Genomic DNA, 20,279 nt, shown 5'->3' with positions numbered 1-20,279 from the left:
ATATCATCAAGTCATTAAATTCTCTTCTAAAAATAAACAAAAAGTCATTAAATTCTTTCACCTTCCACCGTTGTCTTCTCTCTCTCTCTCTCTCATCTGCTTGGACCCCATGAACTCCTCTAATGGACACACATGACTCAGTCCCAAAAAAAAAAAAAAAAAAGCAAAAAAAAGCCATCGAATTGGCTTTTTTAAATTCTTATATTTAGTCTACTTTTCCTAACATTTTTCAATCTTGTAATCCATCAAGTGGTTCACCAAATAATTAATTGGCGTTCAAATTGTTGCCAAATGATTTCGAATAGTCATTGTACATGCAATCAGTTAGAATGTAATTAGCCTCTTCATCATGATGGTTATAACCATTGTGGACCATCTTGTTCGTTAAATTCCTTCCTTCATATTTCTAGACCAGTTCCTTTAAGAAATTGATTGTTCCTTTACATGCTCTTTTGGGTCTTCAATAAACGCCACTTTATAGGAAAGTAAATTTAAGAAACAAGGAATTAGGTACTGGCGTTCAGGTTTTTAGGCTAAAAAGGTTAAGGTGTTATCTAGTTGTCACAGGAACACCATTACAATTTACAATTTATATATGGTACCTTGGAACACCTTTTTTATTTTGGGTTATGGCAGGAAGAGGTTCTATTTGGGATTGTGAGTTATGTGCGTCCATTGGTGGAGTTCATGGAGAGAGAGAGAGAGAGAGAGAGAGAGAGAGAGAGAGAGAGAGAGAGAGAGAGAGAGAGAGAGAGAGAGAGAGAGAGAGAGAGAGAGAGAGAGAGAGAGAGAGAGAGAGAGAGAGAGAGAGAGAGAGAGAGAGAGAGAGAGAGATATGTTTTTTTTTTTTTTTTTTTTTCAGAAAGAGAATTTAATGACTTAATGACATAACACTAGTCTTTTTTTTAACCATTAGATTTAATGGAAATCAATGGTTTAAAAAAATGTTTAACTCTTATGAAGTTGCACCAATTGTAACTTGAACCCATCTCATATATATATATATATATATATAGACAAAACTTAGGTACAATACTTTAGGTGCTGTTCCTTAGGTTCTTATCTTAAGATTCAGACCTGTGGCTACTTAACTAAAAACAACACTTTCATTCATGAGAAAAAATTTACATAGCAGAATTTTAAAAGAGGAACCTAAGAAATAGCACCTAAGTACTATACCTAAGTCTTGCTATATATATATATATATATATATTCTTTTCTTTTTTTGTCTTTAACATTGTTCTTTAAAAACAATACTAGTAAAAGAATGATATAGCTTTGCAGGTTGAAGCCATAATTTAAATGAAACTACAAGTTGTGATTTTGTAATTGGTAGACATAGCAAAACGGGTCAGAATTTGCTCCCAACCTGACTTGAACTCAAACTTTTTGACATGAAGCAAAATGGGTTGACCCGTCACCCAACCCTTTTTTTGCACGTCAACCTGAGTCGACCCATGACTCGAACCATTTTAGGAAACTATTTTTTTGGTAAAAAAAAAATTAATTAAGACAATATTGGTTCAATTATTTGTTGTGAGCTTTAAGGAGACAATTGAGACCTTTACATAACTGCATGCAAATGAATTTATTTATTTATTTTTTTTTTTTTTTGAAGAAGAATGGTTTAGGCATTTTGTAATGAGTAAAGATTTTTAGATACAAATAATAAAATACATGTCAAGATAACTTGGTTACTTTAGAGTTAAAAACATACATTTAAAATTATAGACATATATAAGAAACATTCATAAATATGAAAAGAGTGAACCCAAAGTATCAATGAAATTAGCATAAATACTTAGGCCTATTTTTTAACAATTCATGTCCAAAATAAACAGCTTTTCAAAATAAATTATGATATTTCTTGGAGTATTTGTTTCTTAACAATGACATGATAGTCATAAAAGAGACCATGTATAAATAAATAAACAATCAAACTTTAATGTATATTCTAAAATTGAAATAGAGTGTCAACCACAATTGATAATAGATTATAAAATTAGTTTTCATGATTGTAAAAGTAGTAATTTTGTTTTATGTTTTAGGATGTTGATATTGGGTAGAAATGAAACTTGTTTATTTGTTTTGCTTATCTTTTGTGCTTTTTTTTTTTTTTTTTTTTTTGTTAGTAACGTTGGGATTTGTATAATTTTAAAATTATTAAACAAGTATTAATTTGTTTAGTTAAGCTCATTTTTTTATATGAGTGGTGAGTTCAAAGTAATATAATGTATTTTACATCAAGTAATTTTCTACATGGCTTTCCAAATAGCAAATACATTTTGTTTTCTTAAAAAAAACAAATTATATGAAAAATACAAGTTAACCCAACCTGAAACCCGATTGACTTGACCCAACCTGCCCGTTTGCCACGTCTAGTACTTGGTAGTAAACTAGAAATCTATATATCATTGTGTGAATCAAAACAGAATAAATGTAAATAACTTTTAGATCAATCGAATTGACTATGGCTAGTTCTTTTTATATTATTATTTACCACTAGTAATTAGCCTGTGCGATGCACACAAAATGTTATATTAAATTTTTAATTATACATCAAATATGACATGAAATTATATTCAATATTGCATACAAAGCCACGTGGATTGCATTGGTATCATGTATTCCAAAGACGAATGAAAGAATTGCATTGTCTAAAATACCAAATTAATATTTAAATAGAAACTTTACAAACATATGATGCTGAAATAGTTTATATCTCTTCAATTGGTTCAAACTCCTAAAAAGACATATGATAAGAGATAACATATAACTAAAGAGTATTATAAAATACTTGAAATTTGTAACAACTGTTCATAAGCTCACTACATTGTAAGTGACTACTAAATAACCATTCTAAGAGCACATGCTAGTATCCTAGGTTTGTAGACTTTTGTATAGCCCTTAATATTAAAGTGTTGAAACCCTTAAATTCCTTTTATCGAAACTTTCAATTCCAATTATACCACGTATTTCTTTGAAGTGATTAAAACCCACCATGGCCTTTGCAGGGAGGGAAATCACCAAATATATATGGATAACAAAGAAATTTGGTTTTCAAGACTATGCCTATATCGATTGAGGGGGGAAAGAGAGAGAGGAATGAAGTAGAGTAAAGTTAACTAAAAATAGGATAAAACTCACTTGGTATGGTATTTCCTAGTATAAAGTTCCAAATCTACACTTAGAAAATCCCATCTATAAAATTAAAAGATAGTACCAATCAATTAAGAAAGTATTGTTATAATCGCAGTATGAAATCAACACATCTTTTGTAAAAACTAATAACCAAGTATTTAGTCAAACATTTAGAGGACACTTCGACTTTTCCCAAGTAAATAAGTGGAGCATGCTCTAATATGCCAAGATAATGAGGGCAAAGGAAAAAAAAGTTTGGACTGATATAATAAATGAATTAACAATATGTGGCCGAAAAGTTAAACTATATAATGATATGCAAAAGCTAAGCTGAACGGTAAATAACTATATTCTACAAGATTCTAAATTCTTGGATGTCTTCATATAGAAGCATCTTCGTAATTTTTTTTAAGAAAACAAATGAATCAATGGTTCAAAAATAGAAAATTATGTATCAAATAATTCGAGTATAAAATTCAAAGAAAAAGGCATAGAAACTAAAGATTTGGTTTGAGAATAAACAAATAAACTAAATAGTTTTAAAAAAAATTGTTTTTAATAGAAAACAACTCTTCTTAGAAAACAACTCTAAGGATATTTATATTTTTGTTGAACTATGTTATTTTATTTTTGTTAAACTTTGTTATTTTGAATTTGGATCGAAGTGTATGCACTTCTTTTGAAGGGTAAAGAACTTATATCTAAATGAATGTTATATTTTTGTTGAACTATATTGTTTTAAATGTAGGTTGAAGACTTGAAGTGTATGCACTGCTTTTTGGGATGTAAAAAAAAAAAAAATAATAAAAATAAAAATAAAAATAAAAAATTATTTCTAGACGGATGTTATATTAAATTTTATGCAGGTTGAAATGAGTTGTGTTACATTCGTGTCAACCCAACACAACTCATTTATTAAACGTGTCAAATGGATTAGGTTAGGTCAACCCGCCTTATTAACAGGTTGGGTTAGGGTTGAAGAATCATGACACGATTATTAAATGGGTCGGGTTAGGGTTGAGTCATTTAGTAGAATACCCTTACCTCGACACGATACAAACCCGACACGCTAACCCGAATTGACACCCCTAACCAAAAGGTTAGAGAAAATCTCAAACAACAACCAAGTTTTAACTTTTAATTACCCACCCATATGAAGGAAATCTTAAAATCCCAAAAGAAACGGCAATAAGTATAATTTAGAGCCGATTTTTTTTTTTTTTTTTTTTTTTTTTTTTTTTTTTTTGGAGATTTTCAACATGAATTCAGCACAGGCCTTTGTGGGTGTTATTTTGGATGAGTATAATTTGTAATGATCTCTCTCTTCTCACGAAGATAAACACGACCTAATGTGGATTTGCCTAAAAAAAAAACGTGTGGATCCCATATTTACTTTGATTCAAAGTTTGCCAAAAATCTATTCAAAAAGTTGTTACTTTCTGGCAAAAGCTGGAAAAAAAGTAAGCAGTAAAAAAGAAATTAAAAATAAAATAAAAAACAGAGTAACACAATCACGATGGAAAGGAAATTAATGATTCGAATATTCCCCTCCCTTTTTCTTTTAGGACCAAAAAAAAAACACTAACTTATTGAAAAGAAGTTTAATAAATTTAAAGTAAATATATATATATATATATATATATTTCATATAAGGACCATTTCTTTAGGAAGAATAATGGAATCACAAAACTGTAATGCACTCAGCTAACTGCCATAACTCATAAGCAGGACTTGATTGAATTAGGTAATAGTAAATAATAGTTCTCCATGCTACAATCTTAAAATTGGGTCCCAAATCCAAAGGCATCAATCCACACCCATGTGGTACTTTGATTGTCCAAATCATTTAAGGGTTGGAGATCTTTAAAATCTTCTTCTTCTGTTTCTTTTATCTTAACCAAATAAATTAATGTCCAAACACTGGTTGTGGCCCACAACAAGAAGAAAGATATGAGCCAAGTGACTTTTTGTGTAAAGAATGCCAAATGCAAAATTATTCTTGTATTATAATACAATCAAACATGTCGCCTAAAAAAACAAAACAAGATATTCATTTTTGGCGTGTCACTTTGTTGAAATTTATCGCCTGCCATTTGTGTTTGATTGTATATCAAATCAGAAACAAAGGAAATCAAACAATCAGGGCATGTATAAAATGAGATGAATGTGCATTATTGGGATTGCGATTGTGCTAATGAAGAGCATTCATCCTTTATTTCAATTGGACTTCACAATTTTGCTCACATTTCCTCCCACAAAGTCTTATCATTTTCCAAATGAGTCAATCATAGAAAGGTAAGTTATTCAAAGTGCATATGCAGAAAATTGGAAAATAGGGTAAGTTACACTTGTCATATTTAAAACATGACATGCGTGTTTTTTAATGAAATCTTTAATTTCTTTTATATTGAAAAAAATAAAATTATTGAGAAATTAAGTACAAAATCAATCATAGATAATTTTCAGTATATAAAAGAACATTGAGTACTATTTTGAGAGATTATAAATGATTAAATTAAAATGTAATAAGAAAGAATTATTTTTAGTCTTATAGACTAATTTTATTTTTCGTTTATTTATTTTATTTTTTACTTTTAATATATTTGCTTTTCTTAAATAATCAAAATACTTTTGGTTCATGTTTTGAACCCCAAAAAAAAAAAAAAAAAATTCTCAATTTCGTTCATATCCTAAACAATCTCAAACTTAGCTGAGTAGTAGTAAATTAGGGACTTAGATTGAGTCTAGTGTCCAGTTGCACTAGACCCAACTCAACCCTTCTCCATAAACCAATACTCTAGCTGGTCCAAAATAAAATCAACCAGTTCCTTTGCGATGATGAATCAAATCCAAAGGCCTTTATCAGAAAGCAATGGTTAACAATTCTGGTCCCAAGAGATATCTTGCACGTTTTAGTGATGAACTTTGGACTGGTGACACAAAAATAAATTCATTTTTGAAAATTTTGGTAAAATTTTAAAGCAAGTTTGGTATGCACAATCCAACATTTTTTGTGAGCAATTATGTCAGATTAATGTAGGGTGGTATTGGTCGATATCAATGTGAAACAAGGAGCAAAAAATCAAAGATCCCAATCCAATCATAAGAACTTGGAAAAATAAAAGATGGAGCGGTACATGAAACTTATGGGCCTCATTGTGATAGTGAGTAACGTCGAGCCCACCACATTTAATATGTCCCTCATGAAATGTTGACACATTAGAGCATCTCCAACAGCTTCTCCAAGTTTTTGTACTGTTTGGAGAATGAACAGTGATATTTAGATTTTACCTACCCACTTTTTCAAATACACTTCCAACAGATTCTCTATCTCATTCTCTATCTCATTTAAATATTATTTTTTCATTCATTATTTATTCTTTTTTTAACAACTACATATCTTCCAAGATTTTTTTATACAACACATCATTATTATAATAGAAAAAAAATGTATTTGAAGAATGAACAGTAGCCCATCAAACTTGATGGGCTACTGTTCATTAGCCAAAAAAAAAAAAAAAAAAATCATGTTTGCCGAAGCTATTGGAGCATCTACTTGATGGGCTACTGTTCATTAGCCAAAAAAAAAAAAAAAAAAAATCATGTTTGCCGAAGCTATTGGAGCATCTACAGTGCACCTCATTCTCCAAATTTTAGCTACTAGAGCTGGATGCCCAAACCGTTGGAGATGCTCTTAGTCATTAGAATTTGGCTTTTTTTAAAAAAATAAAAAATAAAATTTGGCTTTTTAAATTATTCCCAAAAAAAAAAAAAAGGGGGGGCTTCTCAAAGGAAGATATATGATCCTTATTAATACTTGTAAGGGTGAGTTATTGTTTTTGCTTTTTTCCCCCTTTTTTTAAAGAGGAATCATACAAAGTATTTCAACATAAAAAAGTGATGGATTTGTTGGAATTCACAAAATCTAAATCTACTAGATTTGAAGAGCATACTTTCTAGTCTTCAAATTAACTAATTGGATTGACTGGGGCATTCTAAAGGTTAAGTTAGTGAGTGTTTGGATCCGGCGTTTGTTTGTTTGTTTTTTTTTTTTTTTTTTTTTTTTCACGCGTTTTCTACTTTTTGAGACAAATAACACTGTTCATCACTGTTCACGGGACCCACGGTCACTTTATTCAGAAAAAATATTAAAAATTGGTCTCACGGTACTATTCATACATTTAAAAATTATTTTCCTACAGTGTTTTCAGTTTCAGCAAAAATAAGTTGTATCCAAACGGACCCTTAGTGAAAAGAATTTTAGAATTGAATTGCAGAGCAATTGAGGTTTAGGAAAATCATACCTTTGTTTTTTTTTTTTTTTTTTTTTTTTTTTTTTTTTTTTTTGGCTTAGAAGGGGTATTTATAGGTTTTTATTAAGCAGGGGTTGATGATTAGTTTCCTCTAAGTGAGAGAAACCTAACAACAAGTCATCCTCTCAAGTCGGCTAAGGGGACAAGTTGTTAGACACCCCCCCCCCCCTTTAAAACCACATTGTATGGTAATGACTTATACCACTGCATTCAATACAAAGGGTGAAGAGGTAGTGGTTGGCTGAGCAGATAATAAAGTTCATATGATCGATCAATCACATTTCTCAAGCGCTCTTATTGAGATTAAGGGAGTTTTGTTATTGAGGCCGGGGCATTATCCGTGAAAGTTAGCAAATGCTTCCCTAAGAGTATTCAACGATCCCTTTCTCTAAACATTTATACTTATGATATGATCAGCACCCAAAGTATGTTGATTGGCTAGATGAATGGGGTTACCACATAGTTGTGGCTCTGGACCAAGCAAATTTTTAGACGAGATCAAGGTGGTTGATATCGTACCGGTACATATACCGATATCGAAATGCTAATGTTTCGTACCGGTTTCAATATTGGCCGGTACAGAAATTTTTTTTTTTTTTTTTAGTTTTGTAATTTTTGATTTTTTTTTAAAAGCAGAACGGTAACTTATTAGTATTATTTGTTTTCTTAGTATGCAATGAACAATTAAGCTTTCTATTTTTTATTTTGTGTTTTTTTTTTCTTTTAATTGATGCTAAAGTCTAAAACCATGAATAATTTATTCTGAATTAAGGTAAAATTTTATATTTATTATAATATATGTATACACACACACACACAAACGCATACATATGTGTATATATATATATATATATATATATAAAACAATGGTAAACTCGAAGTGGTACACCGGTATTGACCGGTACCAAAATATATCATTCCACTAGTCAAATCAATATAGCCTCCGATACGAGATTGACTCCCTTGGACAAGATGCTAACTCATGATCGTGTTCGAGGGTAGGTTGGGCTTGGACCTTGAGGACATTTCCCCCACCAATATCCTTTTATAATCTATAAAAGATAAAATTGATAAAGTGTATGTCCAACAAAAAAAATTTCTTCTCTTTTTATATTTGCTATCTAGTCTCACTCAATATCTAATATGTTATTGTGAGAGACCAGGAAAATTAGGCCTCTCAAAAAAGAGAGTGATTTTTGGAGTACTTTTTAGGGCACCTCTTTTTTTGGGTAAGTGGTATGGAATCGCCACTTGTTTTTTATACAAAAATAATAAAAACTAAATACATGACTAAATTATTCTCTTCATTGATTGAATAAAAAAAAAAATACATATTTGGAAAATTGAAAAATTACATGGCTTTAAGTCCTAGTTACATACTACCAAAATACATGGTTTTTTGTCCTAGTTACATTCTACCCAAAATAAAAAGTAAAGACAAGGCTAGATCTACTTAGCCAAAGATCTAAATCCAAAGGTTAGGTTACGGAATGGGAAGGTGTTAGGCACCCATTCCTCCCAAACAGAATCTGGTCTTCTAGACTCTTGTGACTAATGTACTTTTTTATGCATGTCATGAATGATATGTTGAACATGTGACAGCAAAATTAAATCACACAAATTATTTATGAGTGAAGTCTCTTCTTTTGAAAAGAATCAGATTTGTTTTTGATTGGTAAAAAAAAAAAGGATTTTGATTTGTCAAAATACCAAATCTATTTTGTGGTATGTGGAGAAAAGTGGTTTTTGGAGATAAAAAATTTCAAATCTGTGTTTATTACATAAAATAAAGTCTTTTGATTTGAAAAATATCGAATCTGTTTTTAAGAACTAAAAAAAAATGGTTTTTTGATTTATAAAAGATGAGATCTATTTTATGATAATAAAAAAAAGGGTTTTTGACAATAGAAAAATTAGATCTATTTTTATATGTTTAAAAGAATGAAAAAAAATATTTTTTAAGAAGAGAGTTTTACTCATAATTTAAATTCATGCAACATGAATTAAATAAACCAAACACAAACACAATCATGTTTTATCATTTTCTTTATTTCAAAAATCTGCATGCATTAAAAAAAAAAAAAATCAAATTTGTATCTAAGGAAGATAGAAGTCATTTTTTTTATTAAAAAATGTTCGGATTTGCATCTAATGAAGACACAAACCAGTTTTGATTAAGAAAAATCCAGATCTACATCTAAGGAAGATGCAGATCCATTTTATTTTGAAAAAAAATTCAGATCTACATTTTGAGGAAGATGCAAATCTATTTTATTGTGAAGAAAAAATTAGATCTACATCTAAGGAAGATGCAGATTTATTTTATTTTGAAGAAAAATTCAGTTCTAAATCTAAGGAAGATGCATATCTGTTTTATTTTTAAGAAAAATAGTTAATTACATGTAGATCTTTAAAACTAAGAAACAGATTATAGCAATAATAAAGGAATCAAGAACATATTTTCAAAATCTAAATTAATAAGGTAGAATATGAATATTTAAAACAAGTAGACAGGCATCATCATGATAAGAGAAGCATAAAAACAAAAGGATTAAAAAGCAACCTTTTGCATGGAGCGCTTCTTGTCCTTGAGAGGATGTTTTAGGGTTCAAAGAAATTTATTCAATTATCTTTGAAACCTAAAAGCCCTAGCTTCAACAAAAAATCAGAGAGGGGATAAAAAAATATAAGTAATTTGAAAGCCTAAAACGTATACCTCTTAGAGCATAAAAAAAAGGTGCTGAATTATGAGATTCAGTCTCTATTTATAGAGGCGAGAAGACTCTAAAAAATAGGAACGGACGATTAGGATGTGAATCCGGACGCATCCTTTTGTGAAAAAGATCAAAAAATGTGTGCCTTATCGTCACCTGAAGGAAGTTGGGCCAAAGCCCAAAAGGGGAAAATTCGGCCCTTTAAGAGTGCTGTTCAGCACTCCAAAAGTGCCGAATTGGCTCTTGGACACCGAACACTCTTTCATGTTCGGGTGCCGTTTTGATTCCTCTTCTAGGGTTTTTTGACAGGTCCTTGCACTTAGACACGTTTTCATTCTTTGTCTATGATTTTTTTTTTTTTTTTATCTCTTTTCTAGATAATTCAGGCTTTTTAAAGAACAACTATCTTGTAGATAAATACCCTAAAATAAATCTTGATAAAGTTCAGATTATCCACAATTTTATTGTTATCCAATCATCCATTTTATTCCTATGCATGCATCCTTGTTTTAAACATTAATTATCAACCAATCACAAAATTATTTAATTAATTTTAATTGTTTAACCAATCAGAATTAATTTAAATTAATTATGTGTGGTTGACTCTACCTAAACACAATGCATGTTGACCATACAAACTTAATCATGCTATATCTTTCGATTTGGTGGTCTGATTTGGAAACCGGACACATCGCTGCGATTGTTAGAACTTCAAAATCATTTTTATTATATGTAATGAATGAATTGATGTATGTAATGCAAAGAACAAATTGATACAAGTAATGCAAAAACAAATGAATGTATGTAATGCAATCATAATTTTTAGGGTACGTGGATGGTCATTCAAGTCATTCTCCTTGATTAAATCATGGGTACAAAATTGAATGTCTACAATTATGTTCCCATATTGTAAACAAAAATGACAGTTTTTTGTTGGTTTTAGTTGTACTGATAGGTGGGAAAGTTTCTATCCCACCATTTATTAATATTCGCTTGCTTTTTTGTTTCCTTTTTTTTTAATTGATGGTATGTGTAGGGATAAGGGCCCAAGATTGTATATTGGGTCTTGGGCTTTATCCGGGGATCTAGATAGGTCCGAAGAGGAGCAAATAATTATTAGATATTCCCAGTTCAGGTCCCATAAGTAGGGGGCAAATGAAAGGTTGTCCGAGGAGGAGCTCCTCCTCGGACTTGATGAATATAGTTCAAAGTATGTAATCCAGCAATTAGAGTGATCTTCCAAGAAGCTCCAATGATAGGGACATGCTTCATGAACATACGAGAAAGAAGGAGACCTAGAAATATCTAAGGGAAAGCTGCCACCACCGCATTAAATGCACTGCAGCTACTTTTTTTACTGCATTTATGTGGAGATGACATCTAAACAATGTTACCTTGGCTACTACAACTCACAGAGAACCAGAATGGGTGTCTGATGAGATAGGTACTCAAGTAAAGACTCGGATGATCAACAGGTGTAGGATGAGGATGGTCCGGAGGAGGATATATAATGTGAAGGACTCTTCGTGAAGAGGGGGATCGGAAAAAGATAGAGAGAATATTGTAGCAATCTAAATTGTCTCTGTATCCAACTGTGATCAATATATATAATTGTGACCTCCTCAGACTAAAAGTCCATTGATATCAATACCTCTTATTTGTGCTTGATTGTCATTTAATTCAATACTAGCCGTTGTTCAACTCATTAGAGCCTAGTTCTTTGACCCACTCTCTACAAATTTATTGTATTGGGTTCATTAGGCCGAGATCCCATATACTTTGAGCTTGGACCACAAATCGGGACTCTACAGTATGTATATTTTGACTAAATTTGCCCAATTTCTTAAATGAGTTAAAATCTCCATCAAAATTTTACTTTACTTCCTAACATTGGGTACCAAAAAAAAAAATCATAGACGTAAGATTAAATCTTGCCTTTATCTGTTTATTGGTAGACTCGGACTAGCCCCACGTTACTAAAATGTAAATAAGGATGGTGAGCTCATAAAAGCTAAAGTTTTTTTTTTTTGGATGGGGACATAAAAGCTAAAGTTGTTTTGAAAGTAGAACACTCTTTGGATGAGCTTGAAATTTACATTTATGAAATTTATCTAAGAAAAAGAAGTAATATTTATTACTAAAAAAAAAAAAAGTAGTAATTGTTACTAAAAGTTAAAATATTTGAACAACTTCTTTCATAACTATAAAAACTTCATCTTTGAAGAAGGAAAAAAAAAAAAAGGTTTGATCATTTGGGTGTTTACCTATGCCACCAATAGAATTTCTTCTCTAATAAACAGTACCTAGTCACGACACCACAAATATGCCTCGCATTGGCCCAATACTAATTTTGGGGTGAGTAGGGTAGCTTTTGTCATTAGGTTGCATGGAAAAACGTAATGGGCTCGGGCCAACCAGTTTCAGCCCTGGCCAGTAGGGCTGGGCTTGGGGAATACATTGGCACTCGGCATAAACTTGATTCCCCAATCTTCATTCTTCATTCCCTTTTATAGCTGTGTTTGTAACATGGTTCGCAATGTTATATTTGGGGAAATATAACAATATTTTTAACATCTCAAAATAATTATTATCAGAAAACCTTCTTAGTATTTTTAATATTTCAATTAATTTTTTATTAGTTACACAAATCTGTTCTAGGCATTCAGCTTATCCTGTCCCAGGATTCAAAACTTGAATCATGGAACATTTATGGTAAGGTGCTAATGGAAACAACTAACTTATCACATAATCACAACACAAAAGTTTTCATACTTTTTCATGATTGTGTAGGTGGTATTTGGTGATTGATGTTAATAAAACAAGTGTGAGGCCATCTAGGCACTAATGGGACTAGTCATTACTTGAATTCACAACTCTTAAACTCGTAAATGTGATAGGTCATAAGATCATTCTACCACTGAATCATCTCTCCCTATGTAATATTAGTAATATTCCATAAAGTAAAGTAAAGTTCGATAGAAAAAAGATGGGCATTCTAACTCCTAAGCCAGATTTTAGAACCCTATCTTTACATGTACATTAGTATTATCCTATATTTGAATGGAGGGAGAGGAAAGAAAATGAGAAATGAAATTGTTTTAAATATAAAATGGGCCTCACCTCCAGTATAGCAAAGTTGTTAAACCCCATTACAGTTAAAACATTTGGTCCCTGGGCCCAATTTATCACACACACTGAACGCGTGTGCACTGCACGTGCGTTAGGGTTTTAGGTAACCTCCATCTTCTCCACCTAAACCCTCTGAGAGTCTCTCATTCAAATCCCAAAAACCCAGCAGTTCCTTCTCATATCACCATGAAATGATAAAGACCCATTTCTCATCTCACACCCAAAACCCTAAATTCCAAACCCAAACCCCAAATTCCTCTATCTTTCTCACTCCACCGCCATGAGACCTCCATTACTTTCTCCAAAAACCCTCTTACTCTTCACTTCCTCTAATTCTTCTGCACTACTTGTAAAGATCTCTCATTTCTCAACCTCTCAATCTTCATCATCGCATTACTCGTCCCAGTCCAATTTCTCTGCAAGACGCCACGACGAGGAGTCTCGAAATGTGAGGGTCTCAGTGTGGTGGGACTTTGAGAACTGCAATTTGCCAGCTGGAGTTAACGTCTTCAAGGTTGCGCATACGATAACCGCGGCGGTGAGGACTAATGGGATAAAGGGTCCTGTTACGATCACTGCTTTTGGAGATGTTTTGCAGCTCTCAAGGTCTAACCAGGAGGCGCTGTCATCTACTGGGATCAATCTCACGCACATTCCCAACGGTTTGGTGCTTTGATTTCTTTAGATAATGTGGTAGATTGAGTTCTTGTAGAGATTTTTGGGATTGTTGTTGATCAGTGATTGAGTTTAAGCATGTGGGATAATGTTGAATTTTTATTGAATGGGCTCACTTTGTGAAGTCCTTATATCGTGAAGAAAATAGTATGCTTTTTTTCTGATGATATGGTGTTAGTGTATGAAACTAGAATTGGAGTTAATGTTAAGTTAGAAATTTGCAGAGATGCTTTAGAATCTAAAAGCTTTCAGCTAAGTATGGACTAAAATTGAGTACATGACAGTATGAGGGAGACTAGCTTGAGGTAATTTGGTCATGGGTAGAGGAGAGTGATTAATTCACTTATGAGAAAGAGTTAGTTTGATTCAAGTCGAGGGAAAGAGAAAAGCATAGAAGAAGACCTAACGTAACATGAGTAGAACTAGTTAAAAGGACATGTCAATTAAGAATGTGATAGAGAGTATGAATTCTGATAGAATAGAGAAAAGAAAATGTGGCTGATCTTGACTAGTTTGTTGAAAATCCATAGCCAACCCCAAAGTTTTGGAACTAAGGTTTAATTGTTGTTGTTGTAGTATTAGCTAAACGTGTCTGCAGAAGGATTATATTTGGAGTTTCAGCTGATATTGAAATGAAGTAGCCACACCCATACATATATGCATAGTGGTAAAGGAAGAGCAAATCATTCATAACTTATTAAGAACCACTCATATAATAAATTTGAACCCTTGCAACTCAATATTCTTCAATTTTGGTAAAATATTGGAAAAGTTTATATCCAATTTAAATTATAAAATTTTCCTTACACCTGATAAACACAGCAATGAGATGTAAAATTTTGATTATATTGTTATCTGTACCATAAGTTTCATTGTCAAATATGAAGGTAGTAGTATTTTATTCTTAGCTAGGAAAATGAGAATTAATTTATTGATGATGTATTTGTTCCAAATCTTTTCTCTCTGTTGAATTTTAAAATATTTTATGCATGTCTTTTTAGTGGATGAGCAGGAGATATATTGTTATCAGTATCATAAGTTTCACTTCAATGACATTTTAGTACATCCTAGTCCAAATAATTTATGTTCATCTTTACATATATGGGTGCAGGTGGAAAGAACAGTGCCGACAGGTCTCTTCTTGTAGATCTCATGTATTGGGTTTCGCAAAATCCTCCACCAGCACATCTCTTTTTAATTTCGGGCGACAGGGACTTTGCTAGCATTTTACACAGGTTAAGAATGAACAACTACAATATACTGCTTGCAAGTCCAGAAAGTGCTCCCAGTGTTCTCTGTAGCGCTGCAAGTATCATGTGGCATTGGCATGCTTTGATTAGAGGGGAAACCCTTACTGGGAAGCACTTTAACCAACCCCCAGATGGTCCATATGGTTCTTGGTATGGCCACTCTAAGGTGCGTCTTGAAGATCCCTTCTCAGTTACTGAGCAAACTGCATGCTCACGGGCAGAGGACTTGCCTGAACCTAGTTCAGATTCTAAGCCTCGTCTTGTTCCAAAGACAGTGATGAAGCTGATTCGTCATATATTGAATTCTCACCCCAAAGGAATCTCCATTACTGAACTTCGTTCTGAGTTGGGAAAAAGTAATGTGAGCATTGACAGAGATTTGTATGGATATAAAAAGTTTTCTCGCTTTCTTCTGTCAATGCCACACATTTTAAAGCTTCAGTCTGGGGGTGATGGTCAGTTTGTTGTGCATGGTCTCACCCCTAAAATTCATGAACCATTTGAGTGCAATCCAGTTGTGTTGACTGGACCTGTTATTAATAACGGAATCCAGGACCCCATTGCAACTTCAAAGTCAAATGGCGAGGACAAATCTATTGCTGGAGGTGTAAATGGGAAGCCAGCATTTCCTCATTCCTCTGAATCAAATGTGAAGGAGGCTTCTAAAAAAAAGCAAGAGCCTTCCTCAATTGACAGGTCTATTACAGGAGCTGAGGGAATGTCACCATTGCCTCCATCCCCTGACCTAAACACGGGGGAGCCACAGCAGCATTCTCCATTTGATGAGAAGGTTGTTGAGAGTGAGGGTCATTTGCCTCCTGTGGTAGATCAGGATTCTGCTTCTGAAGTGGGTTTGTTCAGAAGAGTCTGGAGAAAATATTTTGGCAGTAGTGATGGTGGTTCCAAGAATAAAAGTCAAAGCACTACAGAAAAATGCTCTACTTCTGGTGTTAGCTCTGAGGAAAAAAGTCAAAGCACTGCTGAACAGCATTCTGCTTCTTTAAATGGCTCAGAAAAGGCAAAACTTGAGGAGAAACATGCAAAATCAACAAGTCAGGATGCTAATCCAATATGCCAGGTGCCACATTCTTCTGCCAATAATGATTCAGATATGGACAGCAAAACTGCTATAGGTTCTGAAGCATACGGTGATACATCAAGAACAAATCCAGGTTTCTTCAACAAGATTGTAAATTGGTGTAAATTTTGGAGAACTGACCCAAATTCTGATATATTGAGTGATCAATCCAGCCAAAAACTGGACCAGATAAATGATTATTCCAAAAAGCATGAGTTATTTTCTGAGGATTCTTTTTGGAGTGACATGGAATCTTTTATGGGAACACCCAGTGCTTCAGTTATTGTCTCCCACTCACGGACCAGGTTTTATGCATTCACTTATTTTTCTTTGTTTTTATGCAGTTTTCTTCCTCATGCTGCTGATGACAACATTTTATCCAGCTTCTGCTGCTGTGTAGTTTAAATATTTGGTTTTGTTCTTCGTTTTCTTATCATTGGCATAATATGAACTAGTCAAGAGAAAATGAGAGAGAGAGAGAGAGAGAGTTCAAATTAAACTACATATAGTGACTAAATATATCAGATGCCTGGTCCTTCCATTGGGATTTGTTTACAAGATTTTTTTTTCTTCATATAGATTTGAGTTGAGGTGCATTAGATGGAATGATAGTTAACAAAAGGTTTACAACTCCTGCCTTTGAGTATAGAAAGTTCTCTTAAATAATTAGGATATAAAAGAATTACAATTGAAAAGAGAGTAGTCTATAAAATCTACAATGAGATGCATATTTTTTTTTTCTTGGTCAGTATCAATGAGATGCGTACTAATTCAGAGATTAAAAACAATGATCTCAAATACAAGGATTTCGGTTCAATAACCAAGACCCCCACCCCCCCTCACTAAATGTCTGATTGTTTCCCTTCCTTCCATAATATCCACATTAAACAAAGAGGGCTACATTCCAAGCAAATCAACTACCTTGTTTGATGAACCAATTCCTCCATCCCACAAGTGGGTCCACTACTCTTTAAGGCATCACCCAGTGAACCCCAAACACAGAATAAATGTAAGACTACAACTCATGAGCAACTGCACAATGCATTATTAAGTGATCCACATTTCCACCACTACATTTGTGTGGGTTTTCTTATCATTTCACAGATCAAGTTTTTTCCCATCTATGCAAAGAAAGCAACTTCTGAAGCCTTGAATCACCAAATACTCTTCCAAGGAAAGCTCATTACATTGGAACCTCTTAGAGCCTCAAAAATAACTATGATGTGAGGGTTTTCATTTATCATGTTCTGGCCAATTTGGTTTTCTCAACAAAACTGCAACTTTTGGTGTAATTTGTATCACTTGATGATCTAAATACAGATCTCAACTGATTGATGTTAATTCTGAAATTGATATTATTCTTTTGTGTTCAATGGTATTGTTGAACCTAAAAGTGCTCCAACCTTACTATTTCCTTAAATGCTATGCTATGACAACTTCTTCTGGTGTTTAAACTTGGTAATTTTCTTGCATTTAATTTACCATTTGCTAATATTATTCTGCTATATGTGATTTGTGTCAGGGAAGAGATGGCACAAAATCTGCAAAATGAAGGGCCTCTGTCTCATAGATCTCTAACTGAAAGTGACCTCCTTCACTTGGTGGATTTGTTAATATCTGAGAGGAAATGGGTGGTGGAATGCCCCTCTCAGACATCACCTTTCAAACTCACTTCTTCCTTTGGAAAGAGTGCTATGATTCAATCTCGCAGATCAAATGGGTTGAGCTCAATATTTTCGGGCACATCACCAAAACATGATGGAGAGTTTAAGTATCAAAATATTCTTCATACTGGAGTTTCTCCACCCGTCACTAACAAGAAACCTTCTGTCCGGTCTAGAAGTGATATATTAGCTGATTGTCAGAAGCTTGTGACTGAGATATTAAAGGAGTATCCAGAGGGATATGACATGGGCTCCTTCAGAAAACTATTCCTTGAGAGGTATGGCTATCCTCTTGACTTACAAAAGATTGGATACCATAAGCTGGGCTCCCTGTTCCAGATAATGCCCGGGGTGAAAATAGAGTCCTCTTATATCTTTCCATCTGGTAAAGCCTCAAATCATTCTGGCCTGGAAATTGGTGTTCATGATGGTCAAGAAAATAATGCTAGTCATTCAGTCACTACTTCAGATAGTGAATTGTCTGATGCAGCAAAGAAGGATGACGATTTTGACTCTCCGTGGGAAGAATTAGGGCCTGTTGCCAATGCAAGTTCTGCAAGAAATGAAATGGAATCCATATTAATGAGGAAAGCTATAGAACAAACAGAGAGGCCAAAATATCCTGATTATGAACCTTCTGTCTCAGATGATGACTTTTCTGATTCAGAAGAGGAGACCTCTACTGCAATAAGTAGGCCAGAAGGGCAAGTGAAGAAAATAAACGATGAAGATAGCTCACTACTGCAAATCCTTGATTCATGGTACAGCACTAAGGAAGGTGACATTAGAAAGAGCAAGTCAGAGAATGTTGATGGCATGGTTGATTGTTCAGCAGATGGTTTGAAGTCATCTGGTTCATCTACAGTTGGAACCAACAGTGAAACTTATGCAGGAAACTACGTAAAGAAGAAAAAACCTCAGAGGACCTATTCTTTTGTTTCTGATCCAGTTGATACTAACAAGGACAAGCTAATTGATGGAATATTGGGTTGCCTGAAGAAATCAGGTGAGTCAAGGATGCAGAGCTGAAGGGTTATAAAAGCGAAAACAAGGATATGATGCATCCTAGGTGTTCAATTTGAATGTTAGAAAAGTATGATTTTTAGGCTATTGAGAAAGTTATATTAGAATTAGATGAGTCATAATCCTCATTATACATCATGCATGTTGCAGATGTATTATTTTATTGAGAATTTTGATCCTAATAAGGTAAGAGGTGCAATGTGAGATCATTGGTGATACAAAGAAGTAGATTTTTGCCTTAAATCAAGGTTAGGAATGACATTAGAGAAGTGTGTCATACCTTGATTACTTTTAATCCATATCCATCACTTCCATACTGTCCGTATGCAAAGAACCCTAAGCCTTTTCATATGCCTCTAATCTAAAGCATTCTCTTCATTCTTTTTGATTGACCAGGTATGGTCTGCCCAACACAATTCCTTTCAGGTAATATCACAGGCAACTCAAATCTCACTAATGCCAACTTACACGAGTGTCAAGGCATGACTTTAATATGGAGGCAATTTCATCATCAGTAACTCATCATTTACATTTAGTTGATCATCCTGTCAAGTAGGATTGCTGCATATGTTGGACTGGTATGGTTTTTGGAGCAAAACTTTGCCTCATGCATGACATTCTCCTTTCATTCAAGGAATTGCACTAGTTCATGCATTGACTTTATTTTTCCTCCACATTTTCAAGTATTATTTTTTCCCCTCTGAATTTATTAACCGGTTGATGTTGGCGTTATGGCATATATAAGTTATAGGAAAATTATTGAATACTTTAGGAGTATCATAAATGCGTATTCCTCCCTTTCACATAAATTGTGAGTCCCACCATAAATTTAATTAGTGAGACCCACAATTATGTGAAATGAAAGAGTATATATTTATGGTACTCCAGGAATATTCAATAATTACCCTAAAGTTATAACCCATGCATTATAATGAAATTTGGTATCCATAAGTACATGGAGTAATTTTCTTCTCCCCTTCCTCCCCTCCCTTTCTATTCTTGAATTTACCTTTTAAGTTATTGGTGCTGATCTTCATATATTGCACGCAAAGGGCTATATCAGCTCTTTCTTATTTTAATTCTATTTATGAATGCCTGCTATGCTTTCACATCAAGTTCTTGCTGTTATTTACTTATTTTAAAAGCAAACTCGAAAATTTGGGCAAATGGTGTTGATCATTAAACATTAGGGCGGACACTTTTTTTTTTTCCTTTTTTTGTGTGGCAATAAGTTGAGATGCAAACATTTTCACAATTTTTCTTTTCAAAATTTGCTAAGATGACATATTATG

The 20,279-nt window shown here is 33.2% G+C and overlaps 1 protein-coding gene across 1 annotated transcript; it reads left to right on the top strand.

The window, feature by feature from the left end:
- Positions 1-13,405: 13,405 nt before the first annotated feature.
- LOC126733303 (uncharacterized) lies at positions 13,406-19,373 on the top strand. The gene is made up of 3 exons (XM_050436541.1): positions 13,406-13,959; positions 15,084-16,605; positions 17,823-19,373. The coding sequence occupies exons 1-3, from the start codon at positions 13,578-13,580 to the stop codon at positions 18,991-18,993; spliced, it is 3,075 nt and encodes a 1,024-aa protein (XP_050292498.1). The 5' UTR covers positions 13,406-13,577; the 3' UTR covers positions 18,994-19,373.
- The last annotated feature ends 906 nt before the right edge of the window (positions 19,374-20,279 follow it).

The sequence above is a fragment of the Quercus robur genome, chromosome 6 (assembly GCF_932294415.1).
Source record: "Quercus robur chromosome 6, dhQueRobu3.1, whole genome shotgun sequence".
In the NCBI taxonomy this organism is placed as follows: domain Eukaryota; kingdom Viridiplantae; phylum Streptophyta; class Magnoliopsida; order Fagales; family Fagaceae; genus Quercus; species Quercus robur.
The sequence above is the reverse complement of the archived record's forward strand: the minus strand, read 5'-3'. Positions and strand labels throughout refer to the sequence as shown.

What these genes read in the sequence shown, in the direction of transcription:
- LOC126733303 (XM_050436541.1), top strand. Translation starts at nt 13,578, where the DNA reads ATGAGACCTCCATTACTTTCTCCAAAAACCCTCTTACTCTTCACTTCC. An exon ending in TCTCACGCACATTCCCAACG is followed by an intron (nt 13,960 to 15,083) that starts GTTTGGTGCTTT and finishes ATATGGGTGCAG; the next exon opens with GTGGAAAGAACAGTGCCGAC. An exon ending in GTCTCCCACTCACGGACCAG is followed by an intron (nt 16,606 to 17,822) that starts GTTTTATGCATT and finishes GATTTGTGTCAG; the next exon opens with GGAAGAGATGGCACAAAATC.